Source organism: Danio rerio, chromosome 12 (genome assembly GCF_049306965.1).
Source record: "Danio rerio strain Tuebingen ecotype United States chromosome 12, GRCz12tu, whole genome shotgun sequence".
Classification (NCBI taxonomy): Eukaryota; Metazoa; Chordata; class Actinopteri; order Cypriniformes; family Danionidae; genus Danio; species Danio rerio.
In genome coordinates this window covers 27,034,488-27,049,598 of record NC_133187.1, presented here as the reverse complement: position 1 = coordinate 27,049,598, position 15,111 = coordinate 27,034,488, and the positions used below count along the sequence as shown (strand labels likewise).

Here is a 15,111-nt window from a genome sequence, read left to right as displayed (position 1 = left end):
CACAAACATTAACCAATTTTTTAAATTCTGGAGGCAAATTTTTATTGATTATTCTCCCTTGGACAGTTCTTTTACCATAAATGATGCCATGTACCATTACAAAAAAAAAGACTTTGAAAAAAATCCCACATCAACATTAGAGGGTGTTTATTCTGTGCAAAAGCAAGGAGATCTGTCTGCCTGTATCTATCCTGAGAACATCCCAACAACGAAACCTTCAACCTCTTGCCATTAAAGGCCATTAAGGCTTTTTGAGGAGTGCAAAACCTATTCACAAACTATTCAGATATAAAACATGTATGTTTTGACTTTAACACTTTAAAATCTTGTGCCAATCCAACTCTAAAACCAAATTCATGAATCAAGTTCTTTAAACATTCCCTAAATATGCCTATAAAACCCACTAAAACATATTCCTTCGTCTTTCATAGTCGTGATAAAATAATATGAGTGCAGGAAACAATATTAAGGGAGGAAAATGTAAAACAGATTATTTTTTAAGAAGAAAAAAGTAAACCTACTGTCAATCTTGAATATCAGTATCACAGTGTGCAAAATATAGCTTTCATTATATGTACAGTCAAGTCTTTCTGAAGCTTTAATAAATATAAGGCTCAGACTATGATATGCAATTCAAGTATAATTACAATTTAAGGTGAAGCAAGCATAATAGGGCATTTGTGTGTATGTGTGTGTGTGTAGTGCGCGCATAAAAAATCTCTCTTCAACAAACTGAGAGAAGTGCTAAAAATGTTCTTGTCAAATTTAAACAGCCCTCATGACACCCTTAAACCAAGTCAATTAAATGTGGGGGGAAAGAAAGTGAATCTGAACTGAAAAGATGATTGAAACGCAAAATATGGAGGACAGGCAGTCTTTATTGGAAATGGGGTGGGGAGAATACAAAAAACAAAATAAAATATAATAGCAATAATTATAATAATAAAAACAGTACAAGACAGGAAGATGGAGGGAGGGGGGGGATGACAGCGAGATGTGGACAGGTGTGGTCGGGGAACAGAGCGGGTGGGACAATGTGGGATGTGTGTGTGTTTGTACGCGACGCTGAAGTTAGGAATTTAAAGAGCTCTTACACTCCGCCTTTATGGCACCACAGTTAATGGGCACAAAGGGGCGGCGCGCGGCCCGGCGCAGCCTGATGAGATCGCGGCACATGTGACGCGCCAGCTTGGTGAGGCGCGTTGCCTGCAGGAGGAACGCCTGCTTGGTCTTCATGGAGGATTTTGGGCTACCACTGTTCCGGATGGGGACCATGTGGGAAGACTGACGGGCACAGTGGCCACGAGAACGTGATTCCTGTGAGGAGACAGGTGAGGAAATGTTGGATTGATATTGGAAAAACAACAGCAAGAGTATCAGAACAGGGAAATACAAGGAGGACAATTTTCAGAAAGTACTTGTAAGGTAGCTTATATTCATCTTAAAATATCTGAGAATGCATTACAGTTTTTCCCAATTGTTAAAGCACAAGACATTGCACTGTAATTATACTCTATAAATTTTTAATGCTATGTGCAGCACTGATCTTTTTAACTAAGCAGCTCACAATAAGTGTGTTTTTAGTGTCTTGGAGTGGCTTAATTCACAGATAACATAACTTGACAGTTTTAAATAAAAATAAATGCTGTAACAAAGACCAAAAAGTAAGTAATTTCAATATTATTTATTATTATTATTATTATTAATGGTAACAAATAACTTCAAAGTTAATAGTACTGATTTTCATAATTTCAATAACAATGAAAATTAATCAGCTTTACAGCAGAAAAAATCCTGAAATAGCTGATTATGACTGGCTAATTACAGATGACGCTTTTCTTACATATTGTGTAAAAGCTCTGGGGCCTCATGCACGAAGACTTGCGTTGAATTTATACTAAAAACATTGCAAACAAAGCTGTAAATGTGCGTACGCAGTAAAAAATTCAGATGTATGGAACACTGCGTACGCGAATCCCACGCATATTCTCTTTGTATATCCGAATTAACATTAATCTGAGCGCACGTGCATGAGCGCAAAACCCCTCCCTGCCTCCTCCCCCTAATAAATATGGTAATGACTGTACTTTGGCAAAACCAAAGGAAAAAGCAATGGCAAAATCAAGCAAAAAGAGAAACTTTGGACAGAATGTGAATTGGAGATGCTCCTATCAGAGGTAGATTGGAGAAAAATGACGTTATTTGCAAGTTTGTCCTCCAGAATTAATAACGAAAAAAAAAAAAATTGAATAGGGAGAGTTTAGCTGACGTGGTTAACGCAATGGGGTCTGAACACTGAAAGTGAATTAAAAAAAGAAATGGTCCCATGTAAAGGTGTAAAATTTTGTAGTGACTTTTTAGGCAAGTGCAAATAGAGTAATTCCCAATTCCCGCCTGTTTGACAGAGACAACAAAACTAAAGAGAGCGGACATCAGCAGCTTAAGTGGCGTAGCTCGTAAAGCACACGGCAACATGTTTTGACAATATCAATCATGAACCCGGTTTGAATCCAGCACCTGATGAACTCATTCTTCTTCTTTCCCCTACTAGATATCAGATTTTGCCTACTCTTCATCACGAGGAAGACAAGGAGGAATCATTAATAAGTGTGTGTGCAAATAATATGTGATGCTCAAATGCGCTTAACATAATACATTTATTGAATGGAAATGTTTCCGATTCACGTATGCAAATTCGTCTTCAGATTTCGCCTTTATAGCAATGTGCGTGCAGTCGATCGCTCCGATTACATTGGGAAAAGCGGCGATCGCTGTAAATTGCGCTTTAATGTTTGGATGGTCAACTGCATGGTATAGAAACCTTATATACCTGCTGAACATGCAGATGATCCGGTCCCATACAGCTGCCTCTGCATGGCTCAAGCATACTTTGTAGTGTGCAATTTAACATAATTGCCTCAAGGAGTCGCCAATGGAAAAAAACAAACCCACACACGAAATGCACGTCCGCCAGACATGAAGTTGGCATGGACCAATGCATACTCACGCTTATTTCATCGTTAGTAAATCCAAACGGGAGCGTGAAATTTGCCGTACGCAAAGCTTTTGTGCATAGGCAGCGTTGATACACGAGGTCCCTGGTGTTTTAGCAGTTGTCATGATCATCCATATTTATGTTTTGTTCTCTTCCTTGCGTTAGTTTTGTACACAATTTTTTTTAATAGAATGAAAAATTCTGAACAAAATGGCTGGTGAAATTATGTGATCCCTGTGCTAAAAGCACTTTAAAACTTTTTTGATAGACCACCTGCTTCTTTCAGCATTTTGTATATATGTTTGTAAATGTAGGCATCATTATTGTTTTACTGTTTACTCTCTTTCCAGGTTATCCTATAATGCCTTAAAATTAAGGTCTGGACACTGTGGAGACCATTTCATGACTGTGATGCTGCATTCACACCAGACGCGGATGAGGGGTCAAGCTTGAGTGATTTAAAAGTTAAGTCGTGAAAAGACATCCAGTGGCGCGATTCACGTGATTGACGTGCCACAAATCGATCGTTTTATAAACAAATCACTTGAGTTGGAAGATCTGAACTTCAGCAGACATTCGCACCACGCGAATAACCAATCATGAGCTTGCCTTTGTAGGGGCATTATTATGACATAGTGCCTGTTGTTGGTGTCCCGAGGAGATATCCTCTTGCCAACACCGGACAACTGCTCAGCAAACTGGGCTCGGCTCAGTCTGAAGCACTGCTGAAAGCCTCCAGGATCCAGGTATAGTTTCTGAAGGAGTATAGGATCTCACAGAGCTGGGTACACCTCTGAAATATCTAGTGGACTTAGACACGGCGCCAAACAAATATATGCTGTTTTTCAGCCTCCCTAAAGCACATAAACAGGATTCAAACACATTTTTACTACAAAAATTCCATGACTTAATGTTTCATGTAAAGTCTACATACACATGGTAAATCATAAGAAACGTTTGAATTTATTACAGTATATCATAAAACACGCAATAGTTTAAATTTATTTTTATGTCTATTTAAAATAGATAATGCTTACACAGCACTAATAATGAGAGTGTTTTTGGCCAAGAAAAAAAAAAGAAAAAAGTAAAAACAACTAACCTCCATTCTAATACACAGACATTTAACAAACTAATTTAAGATTATCTTAATAGTTTGTTAAAGTAGTAATAGTAGGTAAAACTACTTCTAATAAAAAGCCACGATCACACTGCACTTTTCGCTCTATAAACTTCCATTCATAGGCATGTAAATGCGGCAGACAAAAAACTCAAGCATGTGCGATAAGTTTTGCATTTCATTGTATTCGAAAGTTCAAGCTTGGTGAGTTCTTACCACTGAAATCACATCAGGTGATTGTGTGAGACCAATAGAAGATATGAAATTTAATTTCAATGACTTTTCCTAAAACTTGTGGGTTTTTCTGTCTTTCTCAAAACTTTTCCAGGCCTGGAAAAATGGCATGACTTTTCCAGGTTTTCCATGACCGTATGAACCCTGCAAAAACGCACAGCTACCATCTCAATAAAATCCATGTTAGCCATTTAGCAATAAAGCTAGAGTCACCGGGCAGAGAGAAGCCCTGGCCATGAGGCGAATCCGCATCTACTGTGAAGTGAATTTGACGCACAAAACTCAAAATGTTCAAGTATCTATTTATGGGCAAATAGCGAAATTTATTTGCTCCTGCTGCATTCGGCATGAACACAGCATCAGTCTTATATATGATTTTGATATTCAGATGCAGAACAAAATTTAATCATTTTTCTTCATTATACCCTGGTTTAAACAATAAATCTGATAGTTGCCAAAAACTATTGCATATACACAGTGGCTTGCACAAATTTGGGGTAAAAAGATACTGTATAAACAGTTACTTACGTTAGGTGCAGGGCTTGGAGGTGTTTTTTCCTCTGCCCCCTCAGCTCTGCTTGGCATCTTCAAGCCACCGTACTTCTTCCAGTACATCCAACAGGAAACACACAGGCGACACTGCATATTAGGAGGACCCCAGGAGTACCACTGAGCAGACTGTACAGCTGTCAACAAACAACAACAAATAAATCCTTCAGAAACAAACTACAAATCTAATTACACCTAATGGGTCTCTTTTTTTTCCAACAAAATCTCCTACCAATTCAATTAATTCTGTATTACCAAGTATGTCTGACGGAAAACTCAGCCTTTGTGAAAATATAATTTCAGACTGAAAAGAAACATGGCATACAACACAATGAAAGGATTATGTGTAGAGAGGAATAATCATTTTCATGCGCCCAACTGAGAGTTCATTACTAAAAAGTAATATTGACCCAGACTAATCATTGCTGTTCACATAGATTGTGATGCGGCAGCTCTGATTGATCCGATTGGAAGATAAAAGGGTGAAAATGCAGTGTGCAGCCCCATTGATTACAAGAGGCGTGACACGTCCTCCGGGAGAAGCAGAGAATTGATTGGATGGCTGTGTTGACTGTAATTAGGTGAAGAGGGTCCTTTCCTCACCAAAACAGCTCTCGCATGCGCGGCCCCCTCCAGCTGTGTGGAAACTGCCTGTGCCTGCTGCTGCACCGTTCACTGTTGCCATCTTGCCATTGCTGACAGAGATCTGGTTTGGGTTGGGTTTATTGCTGTGAGGCAAAAAGAAAATAACATTTACGTACACTATAAAAAAACAAATAACACACTCTTTTCCAACCATGGAAAAAAATAAATATCACCACATTTTCATTTGTTTTATGTATCAATTAAATGTAACATTTCCCATAATTTCCTTTACTTTTAAATAAAAAAATATTAGCAGACATCTTGAAGATTTTAGTTGTAATTGCTGTGTAAATGCACTCATGCCACCTCCGGGATACAATAAACAGTAATGGCTCCTCTGACTTTTGTGCCACTATTGCAGTGTAAGATTGGCCTTATGCTCATTGACAAGCTAAAAAAAAAAATTAAAAAAAAAATCATTTTTGTTTTGGTTCTGAACAGCAGTAAAACATTAAGGGAAAGGAGTTTCTCTTAAAACCTGTTGTCAATTTTTTTTCCACAAATGTTTACTAAGGATTAAATTGAAGCTTTAAGCTAAAAGTAAGGGCCCGGTTGACCTTGTTGCTATGATTGATAATGTTAGCATAATAACACAGTGACTGGCTGATAGAGGAGGGGAGGAGTTTCAGTCAGAGATTTATTCATGGAAACTTCGTAGGGTGCAATATTATGTTGCCATATTCAAACAAAGATTTTAAAATACAGACTAAGGTTCTACTTACACTCGTTACAGTTGCCTTAAACCATGCCAAAGAGCGATTGCACCCCTACCCTAGATGGCCTGCACTCACACTGCATTTTGCCTTTCGATCCTGAGCACGCGTACTTCATTGATGATGTGACTCTTCAGTTTAACAGGAAGAGAAGTGCTCTCGCTCAGCACAGTAGAGATTGCTTCAGTTATATTGTTGTAGTCAATTGGGATGCAGTAACATGCAGTCTAATATTTTGCCAAACAGATCCACAACTTTTGATGCTTATAAGGGCGTACTCACACTATGTACAGTTGCCTTGAACCGGGCCAAAGCACGCTTGTTCCCCCTCCCGTCTCCCTCGGGGGCCCACACTCACATTACATTCGGGCCTGGGCACACTTACGTCATTGATGATGCACTGTTCAGTAGAGAAGCGCTCTCGCTCAGCACAGTGGAGATTTCTCTAGTTATATAGTTTTAGTCAATTAAGATGCAGTGACACACAGTCAAATATTTCGCCGAACAGATCCACCACTTTAGACACTCAAAGCAATTGTGCTGCAGGAATTAGGAGGTTTGCTAAAAAATTCCATTAACAGAACATAAATTTGCTTGAATGCTTTGGTCCTTTTTGTGCAATTTGAAATGTAAAACAATTTAGAAAACCCATTTCTTACCATATAAGAATCGCTCTATGATTAAGGTGAGAACTTCTTACAAGCCCATTGTGATCAAATGTGTTCTGTTCTATGCAGATTGCAGGCAACAACCATTTTATGACAGTTGGTGATTAAAGAGTCCTCTTCATTGTTCCTAATGTTTCACTGATTGAGGAGCTATTTTAGTGCTAAAACACTTATGAAACACTCTTAGATTAACAGAGTCAATAAACTAGGACTGACACATCCATTATTTTAACAATGTTCTCCGAAATTTGCAAGTTAGAAGCTACTTTTAGCCTTAAAGGGCACCTATGGTGAAAAATCTACTTTTCAAGCTGTTTGGACAGGCGTGTGTAAGTATAGTGTACAGATCGTCATATTGAGGTGATTTAAACACACCCAGTCCTTTTTTCCCCCCCAATTTAACAACATAAAAACGGTGGACCAATTGGAGCGGTTTTCAAATCGACCGCAACTTGACGTAGGAGTGCGGTACCCCCGCCCACCAATATTGATTAACAGGCGCGCATCACCATATCCTCAGTTTGTTGTTTCACGTCCGCCATTTTCAGCGTGAGTCATAGCGATGTCACTAAAGGAACACCCTTGCTCTTTTTTCAGATGTAAGGCTCAACACAAGATCAGCATTCACCACATGATCACTGTTATCGGAATTATTGTTTGCAAGTTATTTTGTTTGTAGGTACGTTTGCAAACATGTACTTTCATTACGTCTAGCTTACACTTCAGCTGTTTGCATTTCTCGCAGTCACAGAAGCTCCCTGTGATCTTAACTAGGTGCAGCTGGAAAGTGCGAGCAGGTTGCCTCATGTGCGTGTCCATCCATTGGAAATAAAACAACGAACTTGCCTGCAGATCGCACATTAGAAGTGCCACGCAGCGCCATGCATTTTAGAATCCTAAACACAGGTTTCTGTTGGCGGCAGCAAGCCACAATTCGGGACACTTTATATTTCTGCCGCGCCACAGAGCACCATCTGAACATGTTTCATTTTCAATAACATGTGAATGTGCGTGTCTGGTGTGCTGTGTCGTGGCTCTGAGCAGCGCATCTGGTGCCTCAGTCAAAGTTAATTCATTGTGCGTGGTTATTAGTTTTGGTGTACAAGCTCGGAACTTTAAACTAGCACACAGTTGGCTTTAAAACTATACAAAGACACAAATGATTTTGTACTCTCTGCTTGGTCTGTGTCCGAGTCGTACATGTACAGCTGAATGCTTGTCCTCTCACTCATGTTGGTTCTCTCTGTCTGCCTGTCTGTTGCCAAACACAGAGCGGGGGAGCTCTTGGCTCCGCCCCCTTGTTACGTTGGGCGGGAAGTCGAAACTAATTTTCATGTGAAGATGTTTTTTTGTCCATACTCACTATGTAGGGATGTAGACTTGCTTCAGTTTGCTCTCTGCTTCAGCTGCCTTCAGTCGTTTCTGTACATAATGATAAACATTCAGCACGAAGCAAGATGAAAGACGGTCAGAACAAAGAAATACAATTCCAGATAATTAAGGTTGCTTCAAAAAAAAACAATAACTTCTTCGGTCATGTGAAAATGCTGCTCACCTGCTGAACGTATCTGTCTGTGGTTTTCCACATGTAATAATACTCAATGATGCTGGTCAGCGACTTCCAGGGAAGCTGAAATAAAGCAGGTCATTTAAAACGTCAGAAAGGCTGTGAGGCAATGTGGCACTTATCATACAGCTTTTTTGAGAGGATGGAATTTATGGGATATTTATTCTGAGCGTGGTATGTCTGGAATCACATGCAGACGTGCATGATTATTCATGAGCACCTGCTGAGCGCAACCAAACGTGCATGAAACCAGTCGCAAAGAATTTAAGAAATCTTAATATAAAACTGGCTGAGCCCCCACTTTTGGCCAGCATCTATGCGAGGGTGAGCGGTGTATAAAAATGAACACAGAGGTGTTCAGTGCCGACAGCTGGTGTTATGAAGAACATTTAGATTAACATCCTGAGGTGCTGCTATGTATTTTAGTGTCTGTTTCTCTGCTGCTTTTAAGGTTTCTGAACCCAGTATTGAATAATGATGGGAATCGAAGTATGGATCTTCTCTATGAATCCGTTTGTACAGTATTTTAAACAGTTACGTTTAAGTTGTTAAATTCATTATTCAATATATACATACATACATAGCATTTCTCTTTATTAAAACGGTCATCTTCCCCCAGGTGGTATGTTTTCAGCATATTTTTTGAAAAGAAAACTTATCCTGTAAACTTTATATAATATGTATATGGAAAGAGGAAAATAATAATTCAACATGTTACCCTTTTCCTCAGAAAACATATTTTCTAAAGGTGCTGTCATCTAGAAATTTTCCTCAGATGTTGGTAAAAACCAAATAACTCCATATATGCAAAGAAAACAATATTAATTTGTTTGCAAATTAAGTTATGTATAATAAAATGAAATGGAAAATTTAACATATGAAGAAAGGTAACTGTAGAAAGGCAGTGAAAGCCCAGACAGCAGATGAAATCTCTCAGTAGTTCTTAAGCAAGGAAAAATATCAGCTGCTTCAGTCCAAAATCTGCTCTACCAGGATGAAGAAGATGAAACCTGAGTGGACATTTAAGCAAGACAATAATCCAAAACACAGCCAAGGAAAATCTTAAATGGTTTCAGAAAGAGAGAAAAAAAAAATCAAGTTGTAAAAAAGGCCAGCCAATCAGTCGACTTGAATTCAACAAAAAACACAAATTAAAAATCAGATTTGATAGACGACACCCACAGAACCATCAAGATTTTTGTTTAGGCTTTGAAAAAAAAAAAATCAGTTTAAAAATTAAAAATAACACCTAAGCAATGTGTAACTTCTCCACATGTGATAAGTCTTTAAACTGCCATCAATAAAAAATACTTTTTATGAAGTATTAAATACATTTCAGTAGTTCAGTACTTTTTCTTGTGTAATTCCATTGTTATTACACAACTCGTTTTTCAGGTTTATGTTTGTTTTGTTATATTTTTATTGTTTGGGTTTTAACCAAAATTTGGTTCAATTCAATGTCTACAGCTCCTTCAGAATATATTTCGTGAAAAAAAAAAATTATGACATATTGAATACTCCGTATAAAATAACGTCAGCTCACTGAGAAACAAATTATTATCGACAATAATATGGTTCTCAGGTGATAATTTAAGCTCAGATCAGATTAATCAGTTCCAAAATCAAGCTTATTGGACAAAAATGATGAAAAGATTGAATACAACATTTCTCATCTAATTTTTTTCACATATCCAGGGCCGGGTTTAGTCCAATAAAAAATAAAAATAAAACTGGGAAAGTTGTTCCACTATGTAACAGCAAAGTCTAAGAGTTTTAGTCTGGTGTGATAACTAGCACTTTCTGAGAAAAAAAAATCCTCTCCCATGCCAATTTAATCCCAGTATAAATCGATCGCTACTGATGACTGCTTTAAGACAGAGTTGAGAAAGAAGAGCAGAAAAAAAACAGTGCATCATTCACTGTGACCCATCCTGCCAAATCAATCTGATATTTGTGAACAAGTGGTTCTTATTGTGCTCAACAAAATAGCTCAGTAGAAGAGCTGTACTTTTTCATTTCATTTTGAGAAGTAAAGCCCCAGAGTATAGAAACCCCATTTCTCAGAGCAATAGAAAACAGCTTTTCCTCGTGTTCACAACCTAACACCAAAGCTCTCACTCCAGCCCCCATACAAATAAGTACCCTTGTCTCTGAATGAGCAGATCAAATGTGCTCAAGCTAGGTCAAGAAGAAACACGCTCCAAAACCAAATCCTTTCAGCTGCTCCAATCTTCCCATCGCTCAGCCTCAAATAATGTCTTCACTTCATCTAAGCTGCAGCTCCTCCATCCTGTCATTTGAAGGACTTTTGCTTTGCTGCTCTGAACGGTTTCATTTTGCTTGTTTTTTTTTTTAAACAGCAGCACTTATCCTGTTTAAACTGTCCTTATTTTGCCCTTCAGCGCCTCACAAGACATCTTTTTCTTCTAGGGGTGAGCATATTTAGACATCTCATGATTTGATTTCATAATGATTCTCGGTTCACCTTTCAGCAACTCTTTTGTGGCTGTTAAGTAACAAAATAGCTCATGGCAAAGTCGTGAGCAAAGATTATAAATAAAAGCAATGAAATGTATCTTTCTTGACACAGTATGAACCCTAAAAAAATTCAGTTATTTCTTCCCATCATTCCATTTTTAATTTTTTAGAATTTATTTTAATAGTTACATGACTTTTAGTAATGCAGTCAAATAATTAATTTGAATAGTCGCATACAAAATAAAGGTTTGTATTTACATAACGTATACATTTGTACTGTGTATACTTAAATATATTGAAATACAATTATACATCAAACACAAAACACTGTGAATACACACACATACAGTCACGTTCGATTATTATTACCCCTGGCAAATTCTTAATGTTTTGTTCAAATGTAAACATAAGCTGAGAAATACTGTCTTCCACAATGATGCCTCTTGTACAGTCTTCTTATTTTTCAGAGGACACCAGGTGTCATATCCTTTTCAAAACAAACTTGCTGGTTGAATAAAAGTAACTTTAAAGTAAAAATTTGCCATAAAAAGGCTTACACAACAGTTCAATCTGGTTTACGAATCTACAATTTTCTGCAATATCAAAACTCATACAGCCTCTTCAATTGTGTATAATACTCCGCCCATATGAGTGGCAAGCAAAGGATTTGACAAATATTGCAGCTGTTGGACAACATTTTGAGGCTTTTTTTAGGTGAGAATGTTGTTGTTTAGATAGCAATGACAAAATTTTATAAAAATAGTGTCTATTTTTCATATTTATAATTTTGGAGGGACAGCAAATCGGCATCCATTATGTCATACTGAGCAAAGACAGATGATGTTGTCCATCCACAGGTTGGTGACAGAGACCGCATAATAATAGCAAAATAAGCCCTTAGAGGAGAAAAACGCAGTGTAAAACTACAAACTACAGCTGATAAGAAACTGGTAAATGACATTCTAAGTCGATCTCTCTCTCTTTTGTATGTTGTAGTGCTGTATTTATACTATAGTATTTGTAGTGTATTGAGTGTGAGATGGAACTTGCATAACAGGAATGTGTATTTTGTGTGTGTGTGTGTATATATATATATATATATATAACTATTTCGTCAAACTGTTTTATAAAAGCAATATCTCAGTCTTGCAATGTGGCTATCTAAATGAAACTTATAAGAAACTTTAATTATAATTATCTTTTTATGATTTCTTAGCTTATTTTAAGTTCTTTTTTGACAACTTTCCTTGTATGACTATTTAAATTAAAACAGAAGAAAAAACAGATTATTTCTTAATAATTATATAATTTGAATAATAATTATAGCTATTTGTATGTTATGATTATTATTAATACAACTACATTGAGAAACATTCTAATGGGCAATATAAATGGGCCTTATTTCAAGTTCAACTAATCTCTTGGAGAACTTTACAGATTTCTTTAAAAAATAATAAGGTTTGTTTTTTTAAATAATGCACTTTATAATGTAATGTGAAATTAATAAGTACTTAACTGTGTAAGAAAGTAATGTAATATGCAAGTTAAGATTAGGTACAGGGGTAGGTTTAGATAGAGTACGTAGTTATTACCCACTAGGTAATATCTATGAAAAGTGCACAGACGTGTACTAGTGACAATGATTGTAAGGTCAACTTAGGCTTACAATGCTTTTGAAAAACACCGCCCTCTACTGTAAAATAAAGTGCTAGCAAAATTACATCAGTGAATCAATGCAGTAAACTGTCACTTTCTGATTTTACTCACAAAATCTTGCCGTATATCGTTGAAGTCTTTGCCGTATTTCTCCAGGGCCTCTTCAAACAGATTGGCCTCTGACGAGCTCCACTCCTCCATCTCATCCCGGCACAGGACTGGCCCACCTTGAGGAACAAGAACGCTGAGAGCACTGGACAGGTCATAGCCGTGCCGATGCAGTGTGTCCATAGCGTGAAACTTCAGAAAGCCAGACAGGAAAAGAATTAATCAGGGTTTTCACATCTCTGGTGGATATAGAGAGAGTGAGAGACAGATGGTGCTGATGGGACGGGTACCAGTGTGATGTCTCGTGAGGCTGCCGCGGCGCTCATGTGTAAGCTGGGCTGTCTGACGGAGCTGCTGCAGTCCAACGCCCGGGCAAACGTACCAACCGCTCTGCACACAGTTTCATCATGCAAATTTAATTATGCCATCGGTTTCCTCGCTGACACACTTTCCAGTGGCTTCTACACCAGAGATTCCCAACTCATGGGTCAAAGCCCGAAAAGGGGTCACCGGTCTGATCTGATGGGCTCACAAAAAGCATGGGGAACATGATGCATCCGTTTATTGCAAATGTATTTTTTGGACTGGGATGAGATGCATATTTCGTGGCTGGATGCAAATTCACAAACTCTCGAATTAATTGATTTGGAGTATATTTGAGTTTCTTTGGTAATAAGAATAGACATTGAGATCATTCAAACACTACTAACGGTATGTTTACACAACACCCTTTACACCTTAAAGGCCGGGACACACCAAGCCGACAGTCAGCCGTTGGGCTTCATCGGGCCAATGGTCCAGCTAGTTGTAAACAATACAGCAGATCCTGTTCTTGCTACTTGGTATGTGGCTGTTTGTTATAAAAAAAAACACACAAAAAAACAAGGTTTGTTTGAGCTTAGGACAACCATGGTTTACTGCTGCGCACCATCACTGTATTAATAAAACAGGACTCAACAATAAGGACTGCCCAATGGCCGAGGCCGGAATAAGATGCTCTGGACAGGATCATTACTGGCCTGATCGGGTCAGTGTTGTCTTGCCGCTAAAATTGAATTGGTCTGTGATGATTTGTCAATTATGTGCATATACAGGCTTAGAATCGAGAAACAGTTTGTGCGTTTAAGCCTTTAAATGCTACCTTCTCGGTGATGTCGGAAACACCATAACGCTTTGCGATTCCTTTTTTCTGATTAAATGTTATTTTTTTCCATAACCTGGTACAAATCAGTACAGCAAAGAGACGGCAACATGATGGCAACACGACAATTTGAGGTTAAGAAAAAACATGTTTCTAACATCTTGAAAGCAGACATTTAATCGGGTACAACACAACGAAAAAAATGAAGCGATGTTTTGCACTAATTGCCATCAGTTTAGCAAGTCAGCCACCTTTTGTTTTGCAATAAAATACTTTTAAAGATTCGTTAACATTTTAAAATATTTAAATTCTAGATTCACATGTTATTTTTGACACATTATTTAAAATATGTGGCTAGAAAATAGCTACTATCTTTTTTTATTTTTTTTTATTTTTTTTATTTTGTGGAGTCCAATTTTGTGCAAAGAATGTAAAAATCTGAACCACTGGATCAATTGGACCAGTAGAAAAAATCTTTAGCATTGAACCCTGATTATAGTGTCATGTCTTGGCTCTGTATTTAACAACTGTACCTCCAGTTTTGTTATTCCCCTGGTCTGTTGCACACACTGGTGATGAGTGTATACCAATAGCGTTAAGCAATGAGTAGTAATGGGAAGTTTGGGTCATTTTACAAACTCTGACCTTTGATTCCAGTTTATCGAGATAAACAAATCTTTTTTCGAGTGATATCTATCAATTTGCCAAAATGGTGCAGTGGGTAGAGCTATTGCCTCACAGCAAAAAGGTCGCTGGTTTGAACCTTGGCTGGGTCAGTTGGCATTTCTGTATGGAGTTTGCATGTTCTCCCTGTATTCCCGTGGGTTTCCAAGTACAAAGACATGCGCTATAGGTGAATTTGGAAAGCTAAATTGTCTGTAGTGGGTGTGAATGAGTGTTAATGGGAGTTTCCCAGTACTGGGTTGCAGCTGAAAGGGCATCCACTGCATAATCCGTGCTGGAGAAGTTGACGATTTATCCCGCTGTGGCAACCCCTGATTAATAAAGGAACTAAGCCAAAAATAAAATGAATGAATGAATGTTACGTGTTGCTTCATAACACGTTGACCACACCACAAAGTCATAATAGAATGCTATGAGAAAGGAAAATAACTATTAATTGTTTATCTTGGTCTTTTGTCTTTTAGCTCGGCTTACCTCTTCTGACATGTCTTTAAATTTGAGTCGTTCGTTCACGTGACATAGACAGTCCCATATAAGCTTAACCAAAGCACAG

The 15,111-nt window shown here is 37.9% G+C and overlaps 1 protein-coding gene across 8 annotated transcripts in view; it reads right to left on the bottom strand.

The window, feature by feature from the left end:
• Positions 1 to 15,111, bottom strand: part of mta3 (metastasis associated 1 family, member 3) — a 65,030-nt gene that overhangs the window by 20,710 nt on the left and 29,209 nt on the right. For 7 of the 8 annotated variants that reach the window (XM_073917258.1, XM_073917262.1, XM_073917261.1 and 4 more), the window contains 7 exons: positions 13,024 to 13,123; positions 12,737 to 12,925; positions 8,480 to 8,554; positions 8,288 to 8,346; positions 5,502 to 5,626; positions 4,878 to 5,035; positions 1,095 to 1,317 (listed from right to left, as the gene is read on the bottom strand). In XM_073917258.1, the coding sequence (XP_073773359.1) occupies positions 1,095 to 1,317; positions 4,878 to 5,035; positions 5,502 to 5,626; positions 8,288 to 8,346; positions 8,480 to 8,554; positions 12,737 to 12,925; positions 13,024 to 13,123 (929 nt within the window). 8 annotated transcript variants of the gene reach the window in all.